This window comes from Corvus cornix, chromosome 3, assembly GCF_000738735.6.
Source record: "Corvus cornix cornix isolate S_Up_H32 chromosome 3, ASM73873v5, whole genome shotgun sequence".
Classification (NCBI taxonomy): Eukaryota; Metazoa; Chordata; class Aves; order Passeriformes; family Corvidae; genus Corvus; species Corvus cornix.
The window spans coordinates 93,146,505-93,166,135 of NC_047056.1; the positions used below are offsets into that span (position 1 = coordinate 93,146,505).

At 35.2% G+C, this 19,631-nt stretch overlaps 1 protein-coding gene across 1 annotated transcript in view; it reads left to right on the forward strand.

Annotated features, from left to right (window-relative positions):
- Positions 1-19,631, forward strand: part of CSMD1 (CUB and Sushi multiple domains 1) — a 1,117,781-nt gene that overhangs the window by 916,213 nt on the left and 181,937 nt on the right. The window contains exons 24-26 of the mRNA XM_039568608.1: positions 4,631-4,822; positions 9,224-9,350; positions 11,179-11,381. Coding sequence (XP_039424542.1) covers positions 4,631-4,822; positions 9,224-9,350; positions 11,179-11,381 — 522 coding nt within the window. The remainder of the gene's footprint in view (positions 1-4,630; positions 4,823-9,223; positions 9,351-11,178; positions 11,382-19,631) is intronic.

The window sequence follows — 19,631 nt, forward strand, 5'->3', positions numbered from 1 at the left end:
TGTATCTATTTTTTTTTCCCCTAGGCATAATATTGTGCAAACAAACCTAAAAATTAAGAGTACTGCTCACCTCTTCATGAATTATCAATATCATATCAATATCATATCAATATCATATCAATATCAATATCTGCCTGAAAACTTACGGCTCGCCTCTTCATGAATTATCAATACCTAGCAATTAAAATGAAGGTGGTCTTTTTGATAGAAATGTCTGAATAATCTAAATAAACCAGCAAATAATGAAGGGTTTAGTGTGTCAAGGATATTTAAATTTAGGTTTTATATTTTTGTTTCCAGTTAGATATTTTTATTTACATATTATTTTTTAAATTATTTTGTGTGAAATAGGAAATTAAATTCTGGTACTTAACACAACAACTTGTTATGTTTTCTACAATCATCTTATCTAACACTTTACCCCAAATAAATATTTGATTTGGGTTTAGAATGGACTAGCAGAAAATCTTAACTCTTCTGTTGCTCCCACAGAGTCTTAAAAATAAGATTTAAAAAACCTGTTTATTTCTGGAAGGGACTTCATAGCCTTTGACACATGTACAGGCTGAGAAATTCCTGTATGTACTACTGTGTACTCAGAGTGTTTTTAACAAAGTTGTGTTTTCCTATTTTTTAATTTTCAGAGATACTTTTTTGTTTACAGATGCAAAAACGCAGTGCAGTGAGTATCTGTAGAGTTTGAGGCTCTTGAAGAAGTAGGAAATTCACCTTGGGGACAAAATCTGTTCACAGGCAAAAAAAAAAAATAGAAGCTGGAGAATATGTAGAAATCTACAAAGCAATGGAGGTGAAATACCTTTATGTCAGTGGATACTTAAAGATATAAGTGATTTACAATGATGATGTGAACTATTAATAAGGCAAAATAAAACCAGAAATATCTTTTGTGTTCCTCAGTCCTGTTTCAAGCAAGAACAGACAAAGTGCCGGCAGGCTACGGTAGGCTTCTCTCAAACTTCTAAAGCTTGTTACATATCTCTTTAACTCTTCACATCTATCTATGTTTACACCTTGTGTAAAACTGAATGTTAACTGGAATGCATGAAATTATAGCAAGTCAGGTAGTTTTATCCCAGTCTTGATACCTTCTTTAGTGAAGATGGCTGTATAGCAGACTAGGAAGGCTGGTTTGTCCAAAAGTTCATTTCATTTCAACCAATTTATGTGTTGGTGTTGTAAAAGATACTACCTCTCCCTGACAACCGTCTTCTTTATGTGGTGCAAGGTATTGGAGAATCAATCTCTCTAACTATATATCAGTGTTATGGAAAGTTTTTTCATGAGACACAAGTAGATTCTTTAATCAGGGGAGTTTCATCTGTCAATCACATGCCACTGCATTTGATAACCAAATGTTGCACCTAATAAAGAATGGGAAAGTGTCTAAAAGCAGTGGCAAAGAAATAGTGCTACACTGGCTCATGCTGTCAAATCAGCATTAAAATATCACGCTATCTATCAAACAACTTACATTTTCAGGATTTTACATAAATGTCTCTGTATGTTTAAAAAGGAGATTAAAATAATGAAATATAGCAAGTCAGAACGATAGTCTGACATATGATATATGTCTTGTGAAGTTCAGCTCATTTGAATGACCAAATCATCTTGGCTCTTTATAGCTTTGAAGAAATAGACCTTTTTAGAATTGTCCCATCCATCCAATCTACTTTTTTCTTCCTTAGGATGAGATTAATCATACTTCATAAGATACTGGTAACTCTAAAAGATAGAAGACTGTTTAGATGTGACTGTTTATATAATCATTGCTGAGAACCAGTTAAAATGATTGCTACCCCTTTTTCTGGAAACTGACCATGTTTGCTTTTTTTTTTTTTTTTTTTTTTCCTGTCAACAGAAAGAAATTGCAGGCATGTGCAGATATTCACATGGAAACAATCTTTTAGCACGGGAATAATGATAAATCTCTATAATCCTTTTGTACTGTGTATTTATAGATATATAGCTACTCCATCTGACATAAAGACTACACTTCTTCTAGTAAACTAACCATTGTCAGGGCATGAGTATAGTATGGGATAGTGATTCTTTAGACTGTCAGAATGTTAGGGTAAATGCTAACATGCCTCTATCTTGCCTTCTTCTGTCTAGAACTTTCCCAAACAATCTCAGGCGTAATATAGTAGACAGATAGCTGAATTTCCAGGAAGTGGCTTGCAAACAGCCATGCTCGTTTAAAGGATAACTGAATTTAAGAACACATGACTGTGGTCAGAGTATTCTTATTGTTCCTGGGGCTTGATGTTTCTTTAGATATCAGCAGAGAGTGATGTGCTGTATCAATGTGATGGAACAGCATTTGGTTCTGGCCTAGTTCTGCCCTGTAAAGAACCTCGGCTCAGTTTAAAATAAAGGTAGAAAATAAATGTTTGCAGGAGCTGATTGAACTGACTGATCTGAATACCTGTCAATATAAGCGGCAGATTGTTTTCAGAAAATTCATATTTTTCTACTGACAATTGAAGTGGTGTAGACTTAGCCTTCTAATTTTCAGAATCCCGAGTTATAACAGGTAAGTCCCGACCTTTGTGTCCAATTAATGAACAAAGAACGCAAAGGTATTATATGTTTTCAGAGGAGTTATTTGATGAATACCTTTAGCATCTCTACAGGAAGAAAAGCTCCTTAGACTCCTTGCAAATTTTTCAGCTGTGGGTGATCTCAGTGCCAGGAGAAAGGTATCAAGAAATAGGATACAAGCTCTAGCTTGTGTATTTGTAAAATAATTAAATATTGTCTATATGTTATTTACTACGTAGTGAAGGACCTCACAGAATCATAGAATGGTTTGGGTTTGAAGCAACCTTTAAGATCATCTTGTTCCAACCCCCCTGCCATTGTGTGAGTGCCTGGAAGGACTGCTAGCTTGAAACATTTTTGGGGTGGTTGGGGCAACGGGCAGGTCAGGTTTTGCTCCGGTGAGGTGCTGAACTGCCCCTTACACCCCACCCCTCCCCCAGCTTGTATCCCAGCCCTGCAGTGGCTGCCAATCCCCGGCACACAGAGGCAATGCTCCACGCCTGCCCCTGGAGCCCCTAACCCAGCTCCTAAGTGGCCAAATGACTGCAAGCCCCACCTGGGGTAAGGGGCCAGGAAAAGCCAAAGGGTACTTAAAGCAAGACACAATGTGAGCACATTTGACCCTGCCTCCTCTTGGAGTTTCTGTCAGATGAACACCACTAGAACCAGGAGTGATGGCTGTGTTTGTTCTTTTCTGTGTCTTTTCTGTCTTTCTCTCCTTCTTCTAATTCCTTCACCTTGGCATTTTAAGTAATGTTTTGAGAAACCTGGAATCTATCAGGCTTGGAGTTTGCTAAGCTGAATGGGCCAAGTTAATGCTTTGAGAAGTGTTTTTTTCATGTTGATTGAATGCTGCTCTAAGTCTTTTGCCAAAGTTTTCTGGTTTTCTAAAAGTGCCAGTAAAGGTTTTTTTGTTATTTTGACCTCTTGGGTATCTTGTTAATATTTTTCCCATGTGTCTGACTCGGAGTGTATGAACAACTGTAAGCCCTTTAAAAAGTCTCATCGATCAAATTTTTGGGGGCCTTACGCATGTTCCACCAGAACAGGTTGTTCAAAGCCCCATCCAGCATGGTCTTGAATGCTTCTAGGGAGGGGGCATCCACAGCTTCTCTGAGCACCCTCGTGTAGAGAATGCACTGAAAAAAGAAAACTGAAGACCAACAGCCTGATTCAGCAATACTTAAATAAGCTGTTCAGTAAAATAAGGATGGCAAAATGGAAAGTATTTGTAAAGTCAGAATTACTTCTTTGGTTTGGGGATATGGCAGTAATAAAGAAGAATCCACCATGAAGAAGAATTTGGAATTGAGAAAGATGAATTTGGAACTGCTCTTTCTATTATTCCAACATCAGGAACTGAAGGAAAAAGGAGAGATATGGAATACATCTGTACATTTTAGCAATGCTCTATGAAGACAATGAAGAGAGTAATGTGTAAAATGTGGTAAGAGTTGTCGCTGCTCAGAGCAGATCTGCTCATTCCATGGATTACAGACGGAGGTATTTATCCCATTAAGCATGTTAACAGGCCAAAAGGAGAATGTTAATTGAAAATGAGTGTGGGAATACTTCTTCCTTTCAGCGGAGAGGAAACTGAAGCCATGCTATCTTGACACTAGGATGGATGAAGTAGCCTTTGCACATGCTTCCTGAGTTACCATTATGGTCTCTTGACTTCGTTATGGAGATTAGATGAGGAGATGAAGCTTCTACTTAGTGCCAAAACTAGGATCAATATTTTCTTTCCACTGAATAAAAAAGAATGAAACATAGAAGTAGTATAAATTAATTAATTCCTCACTAATCTTAGAATAGTATAGATAAGATGCTTTCTTCAATAAGCTAATGTCATAATCAAATATCAAATAAATAATTAGTTCCTAGTCTTTCAGTTTGTGATTTACCCAAATTATGTACAATTTATCTTTGGTCACTGTGAATATAGCTAATGTCATTGAATCATGAGAATTTAGTTTACGTCAGGATCAGATTCATTGCCATTGTATTTTATTTGGTATTTTATATCTCCATGGTTTTTTTTTTCTTTTCCCATTTCTGTTTGCAGGTTTTGACCTAGTAAAGTGTGAAGATCCTGGCATACCAAATTACGGCTACAAGATACGAGATGAAGGACATTTTATAGACACTGTCATTTTATACAGCTGCAATCCTGGCTATACAATGCATGGTAGTAGTATTATGACCTGCTTAAGTGGAGATCGAAGAGTTTGGGACAAACCTTTGCCTACTTGCATAGGTAATATGGATTGTGACAATGGTCTGGTATGATTGGTCCGGTATTTCAAGAAAAAAACCCAAATATTCTGTCTTTCTATACTTTATGAGATGATAATGGTGCAAACATATTTTAAATTTTAAGTAAAGATTGAATGTGAACATGGAAGTATAACTTCTCTGAAATAAGTGTCTGGCTATTAATGGTTATAAAACTACTAGAAAACACTTTTTTTTCTATAGAGCAGTCTTTGATGGAAGACTACTGCTCAGCTTCTGATGAAGCCCTGAGTCATTGAATCATATACTATCACAGGCAGTGGTATTGTCTAAACACTTCATAAACTAAGAAAGCCCCATCATGAAGCAAATAAAGTTGTGGGAATTTTTTCCTCATCTATTTTCATCAGAAGCTATTTCAGCATCTCATTCCTGTGAACTTAATTTCTAATCTTCATCCCTCATTGGCAGATTGTTTTATCTGTGTGCTCTGTGGTCCTTGTTGCCGCGCTAAGATACCCCATCTATCAGACCTTTTCCTCAAATATCATGTCTTCAAATGCCTAAAACTTTCATTACAACCAACATAAATGTTAAATAGAGAATTACTAGCCAACATGCAGAATAACTGAACACCAGTATAGCTATTATCCATTGTACATTTACTAAGCAGTTTGCAACTAGTCCTCTAGTTGTGCTTTCCCGTCCAGCAATTGCCAGTAAGTTCCTGACTTCAATTTTCACATGAAGTTCCCATTAATCTTTCCTTCAGTGTGTCTTCTGATGCTTGGTTTTCTCCTCTGCTGTCCACTGCTGGCAGGGCACCAGCATCTTTCAACGCTCACCTCACCTACACGATCTTTGCTTGTTGCCTTTCCCCCATTTCGGGGGCTGCATTCTGTTCCAGAACCCGCTTCCTTCTGAACACATTCACAGACCTGCAGTCTACAAAAGAGCAAGCTCCCTTTCTTTAAAACGTTCAGCTTACCCAGAGGGTAAGTGCCAGAAACACATCGGTGGGCAGTATTTCTGCTGTCTTAGTAGAGGTTATTTTCCCCACTTGATTCTAGAATTTTATCTGTAAGTTTTTGTCTATATATATGAGAGGTCAAAACAACTATCCAGCTTTGATTTAAAGACTTTTCCAGGCTCTTTATGCATTCAAGTCCTCATGCTCTTCAGTTTAATTGGTTAGCTTCCTTTTCCTCTAAGTTTGCCCTTTAGTAGGGAAGACCTTAATTATTCCTACCTTTGCCTATTTCTCCATGCAATTTAAATGAAGTCATTTCTCTAAGGTCATTTTCTGCAATATTTTTTCTGCCTGTGTTCACTACCAAGTAAGACTTAGAATCAACTCTAAAATACTTGCTGATTTCAAGTCTATTAGATGAATAAATCCAGCCATCTACCTATTTCCTTTTCCCTGTATGATGATTTATCTTCTAATTTGTATGTGGGATTTTAAAATCTCAAACATACAGCAATTAAAATATTAGTAACTAAAAAAAAAAAAATCCTATATATTACAATCTGACCTGGAGGAAGCTAGGGAACCAAGGATCAACTGAATCTAAAGAAAATTGCCATCTTTGCTCCAGTAGAACATCCTTCATAATCCTTCTTCAAAATACTTTTGACCAATATGTATGTTTTTCACGCTGACTTTATTTAGTTTAATACTGTATTCCTACTATGTAATGCACCTTCTAGTCATGTATTTCCACCTGTATTTCCAGTTTTCTTGATACCAGTATGCTTTTAATGTTCTATATTTTACTCAGGATTCCACTCTGTCTTTATTCTTCTTTTTCTTTGTCCGTTAATTTTGTACCTTGCATTACTAGATTTGGTTTCTGTATTTTATTTCCAACCTTTTGGAATAATTTGTGGAGAAATTCCTTGAGAATCTTATTTCATCTCCAAGTGAAAATATGTCCCCCAATCAATGGAATAATCTGTTTTCTTTTGGCATCCTGAGAGAGATTTTGGTCTTATTTTCTGTTTGTTCAACCAAAAGATATCTTTCTATGTGCTTTTATCTCTCTACATATATTTTTAATTACTGTCTTTGTTCCTCTCCTTAAAATACAATTTTGATATTGCGTCAGTTCTGTATAAACTACCTCTTCTCATTTCTAGTTTAAATCTCTTCTGAAATATTAATTAGTTCCCCATGAAATCAAATATTCACTATTCTCTCTTAGAATTTTCTAAAAGTGTTTCCTTCTAAACAATCTTTTACAAACAATCTGTTATCTTCATTAAATTGTGGGGTTTTTTTACAGTCTGTGCACAAGAAAGCTTGTCATGAAGATCCCTGAAAACTCAGTCATATATCTGCAGATTATTTCAGGCTTGCTTCCCTCCTCCTTCAGACTTATAAAATCTTATCCTTCCATCATTTTTATCTTATGTTATCACAGTTTTATCTTTTCCTACTCTGATTTGAATGACTTATTTTTCTTTTCCTTTTTCTGAAGTTGTCATGAACTTCCAAGCATCACTTGCTTTTTTAGAAACATTTTCTTAATATCTTTCTCTTTGTGAGGATGTATTATTTTTGCTTGTGTTCTAGATCAGCATTTGATATTTGCTGTTCTCTTCAGTGACATTTGTAGTCTTCATTGTCTTTACTATCATTTCAGTTTCATTCTCAAAAAATATCAAGCCTATAAATAGACATAGTCAATGCATTTTACACTTATTAATTTTTTAGTGATACACTGTTATACTGGTCTTAGCATGCATTCTCATTTTTTCTATGTTCTAAGACTTAACGAAGAAAGCCAATGAATTCTTGTCATGCTTTCTCTAGAAGTTTACAGAAGTGTTTGAGTATAAGTCACTTCTATTAGTTATAGTATAGTTGTTTACATAGTATATTCTTTGAGGTGGTGATTTTACAGTGTGCTCATTTCTGCATATTGGAAAATAAAGTATTTTAATTATTTTCACAATCACTTCTGAAAGTTTACTTTTGATCCACTCCTAAAATGGATTTTTTAAAAAAATATTAAATGCATAATGCATAATCCCAAATTTTATGATGTATTCTTTTCTGAAGTGAGCCTTCTCAGAAATTTAAATCACATATGCCAGTTATTTTGAGTTTAAATTTTGGTTTCACTGAGTTAAATTTAGTTCTTTGGTAAATGTAGTACTGTATCAGGCATTTCTTATATGTAGTTATCTACCACAGTGATAATTACATTCCAAACTTTCTTGTATAATGGAAATTAATTAAAATCCTAGACAAGGGTTATGTTTGAAGGAATTTTGTACTAAAGCTGTTTCTTGCTTTGGTTCTGTATATAGAATGTAGTGTTTTGAGTGATTGAATCAGCAGGATAAATAAGTTAATCAGTCACCTTATTTCCTTAATGGTAGTTTTCCCTCATGGTAACATCTTGGTTGTGAGCAGCGACTTGGTGGCATGTATAAAGATTAGTATTTGTTAGGAGTGTTGCTGGTAGATTATTTGGTCCAACTGCAATGTTTTTTCCATCATCTCTGTCTTACTATGCTTGCTGTACAGCTGTACTTGAATAAATCCCCATGGTAGGATTTTTTAATAACTACTTGTAAGGAAACGCTATAAATGAAGTAGAAATGCAAGTACATCACTTAACTGAAGAGTCACTGATCCTTTTTAGTTCAGTGGCGCATGACCCTTACACAGTTCTGTTTCATCAGGGTGTGTCTTTACACTGGCCAGACAACAGCATGATGCTCTAAACAAGTGACATTAGAATCATTTGATTATGGATGTTTAGAATTGCTATTGGTCTCTCCACAAAAATAGCATTGATAGTAAAAATATTTTAAACCAGATGCCACATACTATCAAATCATAGCTTTCTGATTTACTCTTTTGCTTTGCAAGCATATGGTATTTAATTTTTTAAATACCAAAGGAAATTTCTAGACAATACCGACTGGTTTTTGGTGTAATTAAACTTGAAGTTATATAGAAGTAACTTGAAAACATAAAAATAAAATCATTTTGACGTTACAGCAAAACAGAAAGCTATTTTAATGAAAAAAATCAGTGCTGTGAAGTTTAAATTCAAACATTCATTGTTAGAAAAGCCAAGCACGTTAGATGGGATATTTCTGACACATTTTTGCTGTCTTGCTAATGCTAAAATTGTGCTTTTGTAGTCTCAGTACATATTGAACTCGTATGGTCAGTTACGTAATGTAATCACAGAAGTATGGTTTATTTCTTTATGACAAGGTAGGAATGAGATCATTGTGCTCATTTTTAACTTATGTACATGTCCTGGTTTGTATGTATGTGTACTACTTCAAATGTTTAAGGTCCCTCTATTTACTTTTTAGAAAACAGACAGATGTGGAATGAATAGAAAATGGAAGTGCAAATTACTATGGTCTCATTAGAAATGTAATCCTTATTTTGCAGCTGAGTGTGGTGGTCGAATTCATGCTGCTACATCAGGGCGCATTTTGTCCCCTGGTTACCCAGCACCATATGACAACAATCTTCATTGCACTTGGATTATTGAAGCAGATCCAGGAAAGACAATAAGGTACATGCTAAATTTCAATATTTATGGTTGACTTCAGTATTTTATAAATTTTTAGTAATTCTTGTATTTTTCTACACAAGTTCTGGTTTTCACTGGGGTAGTCAAGATACGCTTCGATAAGGTGTTGCATCAGTTTTCCAGGGTTGCTTGCCTGTTCAGGTGTAAAGTCCCTGGATAACCAGCATTCAAGGCACCTCTGAGTATTGCCTCACCCAAAAGTTTTCTTTTACACCAGGATAACACCAGATTCCACAAACCCCACATATACAAAATATGTTATAGTGTTAATTAATTGTATTAAACAGCTTGAGGTTCTTGAGCAAGAACCTCAGGAATCTGCATAATAAAACAATTGCCATGAACCACAGGTAGGAAAAGAACATTGCAACAGGTAGGAAAAGAACATTGCATTCCCTCATCCTCTCCACAAGACAGCTCTGCCATCGATGCCAGGGCAAAGCACAGACCCATTGTCTGAATTAACATGTTCCCAAATTCAGCAAAATAAAGAGATAATCAATGAAGCCAACAAACTCTAAAACCTGCACAGGAACTTCACAATTACTACCATAGCTATAGCACCTTCGTACAAAACTGATGTTATTTCAAGACCCACACTGGGCCATGAAAAGGTCTTTGGTGGGTTGACATTGTCTGGATACCACCTCCTCAGCAGGATGGGGCGGGGAGAAAATACCATGAGAAAAACCCCTTGTGAGTCAAAATAAAGTTAGTTTAATACAAAAAAAAAAAAAAAAGCAAAGGTTGTCCATGCATAGAAGTAGAGGAAAACAAAATATTTATTGTTTACTTCCTATCAGTAGGTGATGGCCAGCCACCTCTTTGGGAGTCAGCCTTCAGTATGTGTTGCTCTGGAAGACAAACATAATCACAGAATATTCTGATTTGAAAGGGAGTCACAGGCAAAACAATATAAGTAAATGACAAGTTATTCAGTGGGAAGTTTTTCCCCTTTTTCTTTTGTAATCCTGTTTCACTAAGCCAAATATTGAATTTACACAATCATGTTATTTCAATGCAACATTTTTGTTTAAATAACAATTTTCAAATTGATGATTTCCAGTTAATGACTAATAAGACGAAGAAATGTCATCACACAACTATTTGAAAAAATAAAAAAATAAAAAAGACATTTTGATATTTACCTATTGGATTTCTTCAGCATTAAGAATGTAAATATTCAAGACAGGGAGACAATGCACATATTTTGACTAGTAAGATAACATTCCTGAATACCTTAATAAATTTAATTCTTCACCTGGAGGTAAATACAGATTATTTTATTATAATACAGTTTTATATTTTATGAATTTTAGCAAAAAGCCAATCTGTTATATTTTTTTCTTTTTTGTATAGGAAAGGAAATGTCATGCTGACAGGACTTCTTGTACTATGTGTTCTACTGTCCAGTAGCTACTACATTTTTTTCAATAGCATATAATTCAAGCAAAACAGCATTCCTGATATCCTCACTTGAATAAAAAGAGGAAATCTTTGATGAAATCACAGTTTGTATACCTTAAAATATTCATCATCAAAATAAGATAATTTACAGACTTATAAATTAAGTCTTGAGGACTTACCCCCATAATGGCATTTTTTGTCATTGAGACATTTATAAAACAGAACTGCATGTGTCCTACAAGATCAGCATGTTCAACAGGAAAAATGAATAACTCTGCAGGACCACCAGCTCTTCTTCAGTCCTAAACAACATCTTAAAACAACAGTTTGGGAAAGATTGCTTGGAGTTTTGTGTAATTGTGTTTAATGAGTAATGCACAGTGCTTTTACTTTCTCTTTGCAGTCTGCATTTTATTGTTTTTGATACTGAGGTTGCTCATGACATCTTGAAGGTATGGGATGGGCCTGTTGAGAGCAGCATACTTCTCAAAGAGTGGAGTGGCTCGGCTCTTCCAGAGGATATTCACAGCACTTTCAACTCATTGACATTACAATTTGATAGTGATTTCTTCATCAGCAAATCAGGCTTCTCCATTCAGTTTTCAAGTATGTAAATATTTTTCTTCTCAAATATAATCGTTTCATACCCTATTTGTATACATTATTCCTGTACTTAACTCTTTCTCATCTTGCAGCTTCCTCAGTCTTTAGAAGAAAAGAGATTATATTATTTTCATTATGTTATGTGTTTACGCAAATGGCTACAACTAGGGAGAATATTTGGATTTGCTTTGAATGTTTTAGGTTTTTTTATTCCTTGTTTTCTACAGCAATCGCAGACCTAGTGCTATCTAATTAGCACTATTTAACAAGTCAAAATGGTCTGTAAATACAGAACTTTTCTTCAGCACCAATAAATATTCCCACTAGTGCTATCTAATAATGTATTATTTTATGTTTATAGTTTACGTTAGTTGGACTTTTTTTTTCTCAAAACACTGACTGCATGATGCATGATTTTTATGACCTTAAATATCCTTTGTATGATTAAGCTAAAAATTAAAACACGCCTTACCATATTGAAATACACTTAAAAATTTACTTTTAAACTAATCAAATTGATCTTTAAGTATAAAGTGAAAGCTTCTCTGTGTTATAGAGAAGCTATGATCAACATTGTACAAGTGATCAATATTTTAAAACTGGGTATGTGGAGTTTTTCAATGTTATTTTGACTTAAAGACCAGGGGCAGGACACAGGAGACTGTATCATTGTCTTTGATTCAGTCATTGCATCCTTAAATGTCTAGATACAATGTATGTATTTCTGATCAAGACATATGAAAATTATGAATTAATGTGTGCGAGTAGTATTGTTCTCCATAGATTATGTCATTCAGAAGTAAAGGGTTCTAACCAGCTTTCAGTCATTATTATTCACATAAAGATATAAACTTGGGGGGTTTTCTAGTCTCTAAATAATGCATTTTACTTCATTTTCCTATATTTTTCTGAATGCTGTGTCTGCCTCCCCAAAACACTCTTTCATCAGCCTAAAAAACCTAGTTAAAAGTATGTAAAATGAATTAAAGACAAAGAGCAGAAAAAATGTTTCTAAAAATTCTCACCAGTATGGTATAGGATATACTGCTTTTCATGTTTTACATGAAAAAGGTTTTTTTTACATGATAAGTTTTACATTTGTGGAAATAAATTGGGGATTTTTTCCCTGTCAGGGGCAGGATTAACAAATACGTTTAACATTGTATTATGTGAAAATACCTTTGTGCACAGATTTTGAAAGGACAGAAATATTTAAGACGTTCTGTTTACCAACACTTTCCTTAACCTTCAGTGGTACTAATAGTAAGTAGAAGACAATTTAATGCTTTAAGACAGAATAACTGTTTTTCCCATCCTAGTATAATATCTGATGGATGCACTGAGTGATCATGCTGGCAATTGCAGAGTATGTCTTACTGGAATTAATTGGAATTAATGATGAAGAGCTGAGTGCTCAAGTAGAGGGAAAACCGTTTCATTCACTCTGTTTGACAAGTGGAATATGTCATTAATATTTAAATTGTAAGGAGTAAAAAATAATATTTAAGGAATATGTTAAAGTAAATGTTTAGTTATTTAATCTAAAAATCAGAGTCTAGTTTATTTAGTCCTCTTGAGGCAATGTGCAGACCACTGCGGCCTTGATGTGTAAAGCACTTAGAGTAATTAATCTATGGCTAACTGGGAATCTTTACATGCTTTAGTATTCATCATGTGTTCAAACTGTCAGACAGTTTGTAGCAAAGCTGCACAGAATATTGACATTTCAGTACTTTAGTAGTTTGTAACTCAATATGTAAAAGATTTCTGAATTGCTCAAACTTTTTTTTTGGCAATTGCAGAAGATGCAGACGTTTTATTATGAGTTCTATGAAGGTAATTGGTGAAGTTTTCTGTCTTTGTGTCATGTGAAGGATTTTCAAGTGTTGCATCTGTTAATGAGTATTTCATTTAGCTGCTAATTATAATTGAAGAAGTAAATTTCAGGTTCAGAATTGCACAGAATTGGAAAACCTTCAATAATGCAGCTTCCGTATTGGATTATGCAATTGGGATGAGTGTCTGCATTCATGAACACCCCTTTATGGAATCATATAAAGGATATACATTTCTGAGTATCAGATCAAATGAGCAACTTAAACACAAAACATTGAAGTGCTAATTTGCATCTGGTGAATTTGTTTCATTGTGCTGTGAATGTGCTAATTAGTCTCTATACTTTGCATTCTAGAATGCCGTAACTGCCTCTGACTAAAAAAGAGGTGCTGTGAAAGGGTAGTTTGAGGTAGATCAGAAAATATCACTTATAAATTACTTACTGTTTATTGTAAGTGTAATTAGAGGTATTTTAATTAAAAAAAAAGTAATTGGCTGAATCTTGCAAAATGTTTGAATGTTAAAGTTCCCTGTCTTACCCACTCAGCTCAGCATGTAGAGCATGAGGACATGAACTGACAAGAGTGATTATGTTTGTAATCAGTCTAATGTTTTTCATTAAAACTTAATTACCATTTAGTTATGCATAAAGGGACAAAAAATGAAGTTCAGTGTACAAAACTGACCTTTATTCTGGGGATTAAATACATTTAAGCTATGTATTACAAGTAGAGATGTCGACCAGCTCCTTCTGGCACAAGGGTATAAGCAGATTTGGTTATTTGTCTTCTTTATTGCAAAGAAACAAAATTACTGGCAGCAAAACCTTCTTTCGTAAGTTAGCCATTAAAAAAGTGCTATCTAACCTAGCTTAATTCTGTAGTACATATCTAAGGTAAATGGGATAAATTTCCATCTGGAGTTGCTTTTTCTTCTTATCAGCTACAGGTCTAGATATACTACTAGTAATTTTCAAACTTTTGAATATTTAAGAACAGATGAAATGAATCCTATCTGTCTTTTCCCAGGTGTCTAGTTTCCTTTGAGATGTCATAAAGTGTGCTGGCTAGTCTCCATCTGCCACTGCAGAAGGTCACACAGCCATAAGTTCTCACTCCTATCTTCCAGTCATGTGCTGATTCCTTGGATGTGATAAGGGATCTGAAATGAGACTAGTCACCTACGTTGAAGCAGATCAATCTTGCCCTGAATGTTTATTCTTCATCTACTCTAGACTTCTGTAAGCACTTGGATCCCATGCTAATGGATGGTCCATTGCTTTTATTGACCTAAAGTTTATTTTATTGAGGGTTTTTATTTCTAACAGTATAATTTTTTTTACTTGATATTTAGCAAAAACAATAGAAGTGACAGATGATAGGAACAGCACTGGTAGTTTCTAGTCATAATGTAATTCTTACAGGCTCTGATAGCCTTAGTTTAAAAATATCTAATATTAGTTCTACCCTTACAGTCTATCCTTTTTTTCTTCAACTAAATTCTCAGCTGTTGTAACTTAAGAGAACTGTATCCTTTTCTTCAACTTAATGATGAATTTATAGTTCTTTAGGTGGTTTTACAGATTTTGGTCCTCAAGGCAAATAATACATCAAAGGATTTTATTCACAGTCTTCTTAAAATTAAAAAAAAAAAACTAATAATTTTTTGAGATGTCTGGCTTTTGTAGAATCAGACCTATCTATGATAATATTCTATGCCTATCTCTGGTTCTGCAGCATTGTTAATTTCTCTTAGTTATAATATTCTGCAAGCATACACTTTAATTAAAAATGTGCCTATCTCTGCTTTCATACAAGCAAAGATGTGATCTTTTTTTTGTTAGTATAAAACAACTGTCAAGATGTTAATAAAGTAGCAAGGCACTTTTTCTCAATTTATTGTAAAATTTCTGTCTTATTAGAAGATACAAAGATACAAAATGAAGGCATTTGTATAGTTGGTTGTCCACTTTTGATTTTTCGGTTGTTTTCTTGCTTCCTCAATATTTTTAAATTTTGCTCCTGAAGTATATGCAGAAATAAGCAATGGTGAGTAAAAATGCTTGACTAAATCTTTAATTTAACAGCACAAGTTACCAATTATGATAATACAAATAAGCAAGTTACACCAATTATAATTAGAACAATTATTTGGAAATTATTCTGTCAGATGTTGAGACATCTGTTGACAACTTACTTCCTCTGGCAAAAGCTTAACTATCAGCTGTTTGGTTGTTCCTAATGGCATTGGGCTTAATCTGACAAATCTGTTTAAGCAATTCCTTTTGATCATGTGTTTTTCTGCAGCAACTTTTACAGTAACTGTGTCACCTATGTTGAACTGAGTACTGTTGTCTTGAAAATTGTTCCTTTATTGTTGAAATATTTTTTAATCACTTGCCTAGTGGCCTAAGCTGCCACATTTAAATAGTATAAGTATTTCCATTACAGAATCTTCATTGCTAGAATTCATAATGCAATTGTTCCAGATTGGTTCACAATTAAATTTTTGGGAAAAGGGGGATAGCACAAAAATATATTTTAAAAGAAATTTACAATGCATAATATATAATCACATACCTGCCTTACTAACTTAATAAATTTTGAGTTCGATAAAAATAAAATCCATTAAGACATCCATTGTTAAAATAAAAATAAAAGGTCACAAGACACAAGAATTCAACCCTTTTCAAGTCTGTAACCTAATAATTTCACAGTTCAGTGTCTTTTGCTGTCTGTGATGTTATAAATGTTGCATTTCATGCTCACAATAACATAGTGATGAAACTGTGGTAATGAAACTGTCATTGCACTCCTATCCATCATCTAATCCATGGCCTGGGGAAGGCATCCTCAGCCTCATAGGGGGTAGTAGTTCTTCATTTGGTTCCTGTGGAACTAAACAAAAATAAATCTTATAGGTTACTTTGGTGGTTACCTCTAAACTTACAAGATTTTTTTCTCCAGACCTTAATTAAGAGGCTTCACTGGCATTTGGGTTTCTTTTTTCTTTACATTCTTGGACAATACATGACATTTAAATATGTTGTTGATGCTAATTTGCAAAGTACTTAGTCTTTACATTTACACATGTTATGTGAGTTACTTTTTAGAAGACAAACATTATTCTTTGACATTTTGAAATGTTAGTCTGAAATCACTGAAAATCCTACATACGTCTCAGCTTTGATATGCAAAATTCCTTTTCAGGCTTATTATTATCCAAACATAATGCACTAAACGGGGAAGCTTGTGCAATTTAAAAGCCTGGAAAAGTCAATATTGTTTCTATAACCATGTGGACTAGAAAAAATATACTGTCTGTAGCACAACACTACAGCAAATGGCTTACATGATTATTACCACAGACACAGTGAAAATTATATGGATGGAGGCGATGTTTTTATTTCCTTGAGGTACAAGAGAAAACAAGATAAAAATTATATAAAAAACCAAAAAAGAGTAAAAGATAAATTAACCAAAAATCTATCATTTTTCTCACAGGTCTGCAGCCTTGCAAATACACAGTGTCATCTTCTCGAAAGCAGTCTCCTATTGATTTTCAGTTCAATTTTAAATCAACTTTGAAATATAATTTGAGGACCAAAAACAAAATAAAATCTAAATTGGGATTGTGAAAGATTCTTAAGTTAGAAACAGGGAGGCTTAACACAGTGGCTGTCTACATATGGAGGTCTGAAAACTCCTTAGCAATCTGTGGTTTTCCCAGCTGTCTGTTCTTCTGGAACCTACCTCTAAGTTCCATCTTTAATGCACACAGAAGCTTGTTCCTCTCTGAGCAAAGGAGACAGTAAGTGACAGGAAATCTGTACAGAGGATTAGTTTATAGCCCACTGAGTATCATCTAAGCTTAAGGCTTGGAGCACATATGCAAGAGCTGAGAAGCAGAAATTACTTATTTTCCAGCTTAGTGGCATTCACATCTCATCTCCTGGCTATGCCATTTAAGTAACCTAATTTTTCTCAGTCATTTTTTAAAAGTCTAACTCTGTAATTTAGTTTGATTTTGTATCCTTGAGCCTAAAAGGAAGTTATTGATTTCCTTACTTTACAGCGTGTATGTTTTACTTGTTAAATGTTATAACAGAAGAGCAGTGATGGAAAGCTGGTAATTTTTAATTTCTGAATTACTTATAAATGCATATGACCTCTATACACTTCAGATATTTGCAAAATACCAAATGAAGCAATATCAGACTTGTAATTTTCATGCAGTTACAGAATCTCTTGGGATTCTTGAGAAGTGAAACAACTTGGAAAGGAGGCAAGTTGAAAAGTTGACAGTCTGTCTAAATATTCCCTTTACTAGATGACACATCAGTGCTTAAATGTCTGGTGTTCTCTTTAATTAGGGTCAAGTGTATTTGGCACAATAAAAAGTTGTTGGTTTCAAACACATAAAATAACTTCTGAGGCTGCAAGACCAACAGTGTAAAGAACATTTTGTTTATTAAATATCTGTGATAATTTTTAAAATTTAGAACTTTGCATATAAGAAATTAACAGTGAAATTAATATTAGAAGGCATTGGTCCCTTCTAGTGGATGGATACTTGACACAGAATGGGAAAGTGTTGTTTGCTGAAATATTACGTAACATAACGTTTTAACCGGGCGGAAACACCAATTTAGTGTTGTGGTTTGGTCCAAAATACTCATTAATGTTTATCTTCTGTGAGATAAGAATTAGGAGAAATGCAAAACAGGCACCAAACTTGAAAGAATATAAAGAAGTTTATTAACAGACCTAAAAGAAGAAAAAAAAAATTATACCACCTTCAGAACTCTCCTCCTCCCCCCACCTTCCTCCCTTCTCCCACTGACAATGTTCAAAGACAACCCTTAAGATGTTCAGTCTGTTTACCACTTCCATAATAACCTTGTTCAGTCCATTTAGAAAGAGAAGTCTCTTCTTGCTCATGCTATGAAAACATTATCACAACGAGACAGCCGCCCACTTCCAAATATTGTTCAGTCCATTTAGGAAGAGGAGTCTCTCTGCCTGCGTGTGAGTCCCTTCCCCCGACTTGCAGCTTTTCCCGCAACTGCTTTCGAGGGTCCACTCTTGAAGTTTTTTGGGGTACAATTTTAAGGTTGAGCCGTTCAGGAACAAAAACAGAGGCCCTTCTCCTTCCCTGGGAGCAAAGGGTCTTCATCATCTTCATTGTTAGGACTATCTCTGGGAGCATCTCTAGGGACTGAGGTTTTCTCCTTTCCCATTTGGAGCAAAAGTCCTCATCTGGTTCATCTCTCCCTGTCCAAACTTCTCATGAAATTACAGCTGCGTCAGCATCTGCCTATCTCAGCGCAGGTGCTTTTGCTTACGAGTTGAACACTCCACCCCCCATATCTTCATGAAATTACAACGGGATACTCTGATATATCATAGCTTCACAACAGAATTTCAGCTTTAAGCATCTCCTCTCTCTCTTCCCTCAGGTTTTCAGCTCTTCACAGCAATAAAAGGGTTAATCTCACCTCGGCCTTGCAGCTTTGCAGCTGGAATGTTGAATTTTTCTTATCGAAGTGGAGAGGGGGGAGAGCCGAGCCACTCCGGCTGCCCACGGCAAGGCAGTGGGGGGGTTCCACGGCTGGAACAGGTCCATGGCTTCAGGATGGCCGTGGCCCGGCCCGGCCTGGCCCAAGCAGGGCCTGGCCGGGCCCGCTGGCCCCCACACGGGGCCTGCAGCCACCTGTGCCAGCGCCGGAAACGAGAGAGAGCTTGGAGGGGGAGTTTGCCTATTCTTAAATGTGGATCACAGAGAGTTTGCCTATTCTTAAATGTGGATCACAGAGGTGATCACAACTTTAAGTGGCTTAGAGAATTGTCCATATCCAAACTGGCCAGCTGATAGGTTCTATCAGTTCCCAGAGGAAACTGTAAGCACCCCTTAGCAAGGACGTCCCTTCCGGGACTATGCTTGCTAACCTATGACAATAACCTTTTAAGAAGAAAATTAATCTATTCAGAGATATGTTTAAAAAAAAGACAACAGCTAATGATAGGGATAGGCTTGTGCTCATTTACTTGAAAGAATTGCAAGTCTTTAACAGATAAGCACTAGAGCGATCCATTGTTCAGAGCTGTTGCTGTCTGTCAAATCAGGAAAAACTTCTCTGAGGTCATGACCATGCTTTCATTCCCTTGTGGCCAAACATACTTTTAGTAAACTGCACTACTATGGGGTGTCAGGTAAGTTGTCAGAGTGGTGCCTGGGGAATGCTTACAGAGTAGTCATTAGTAGTGACAGCTATTACTGTAATTCCTAGTGGAAAAAAGTCCACCACAGTTAAAAACCTGCCATATCTTTTGCTTCATTTGCATATAGGAATGATCCAAAGTATGAGATCTATTGTTTTGGAATGGAAACAACGACAAAAACCTATGAACAATAAAA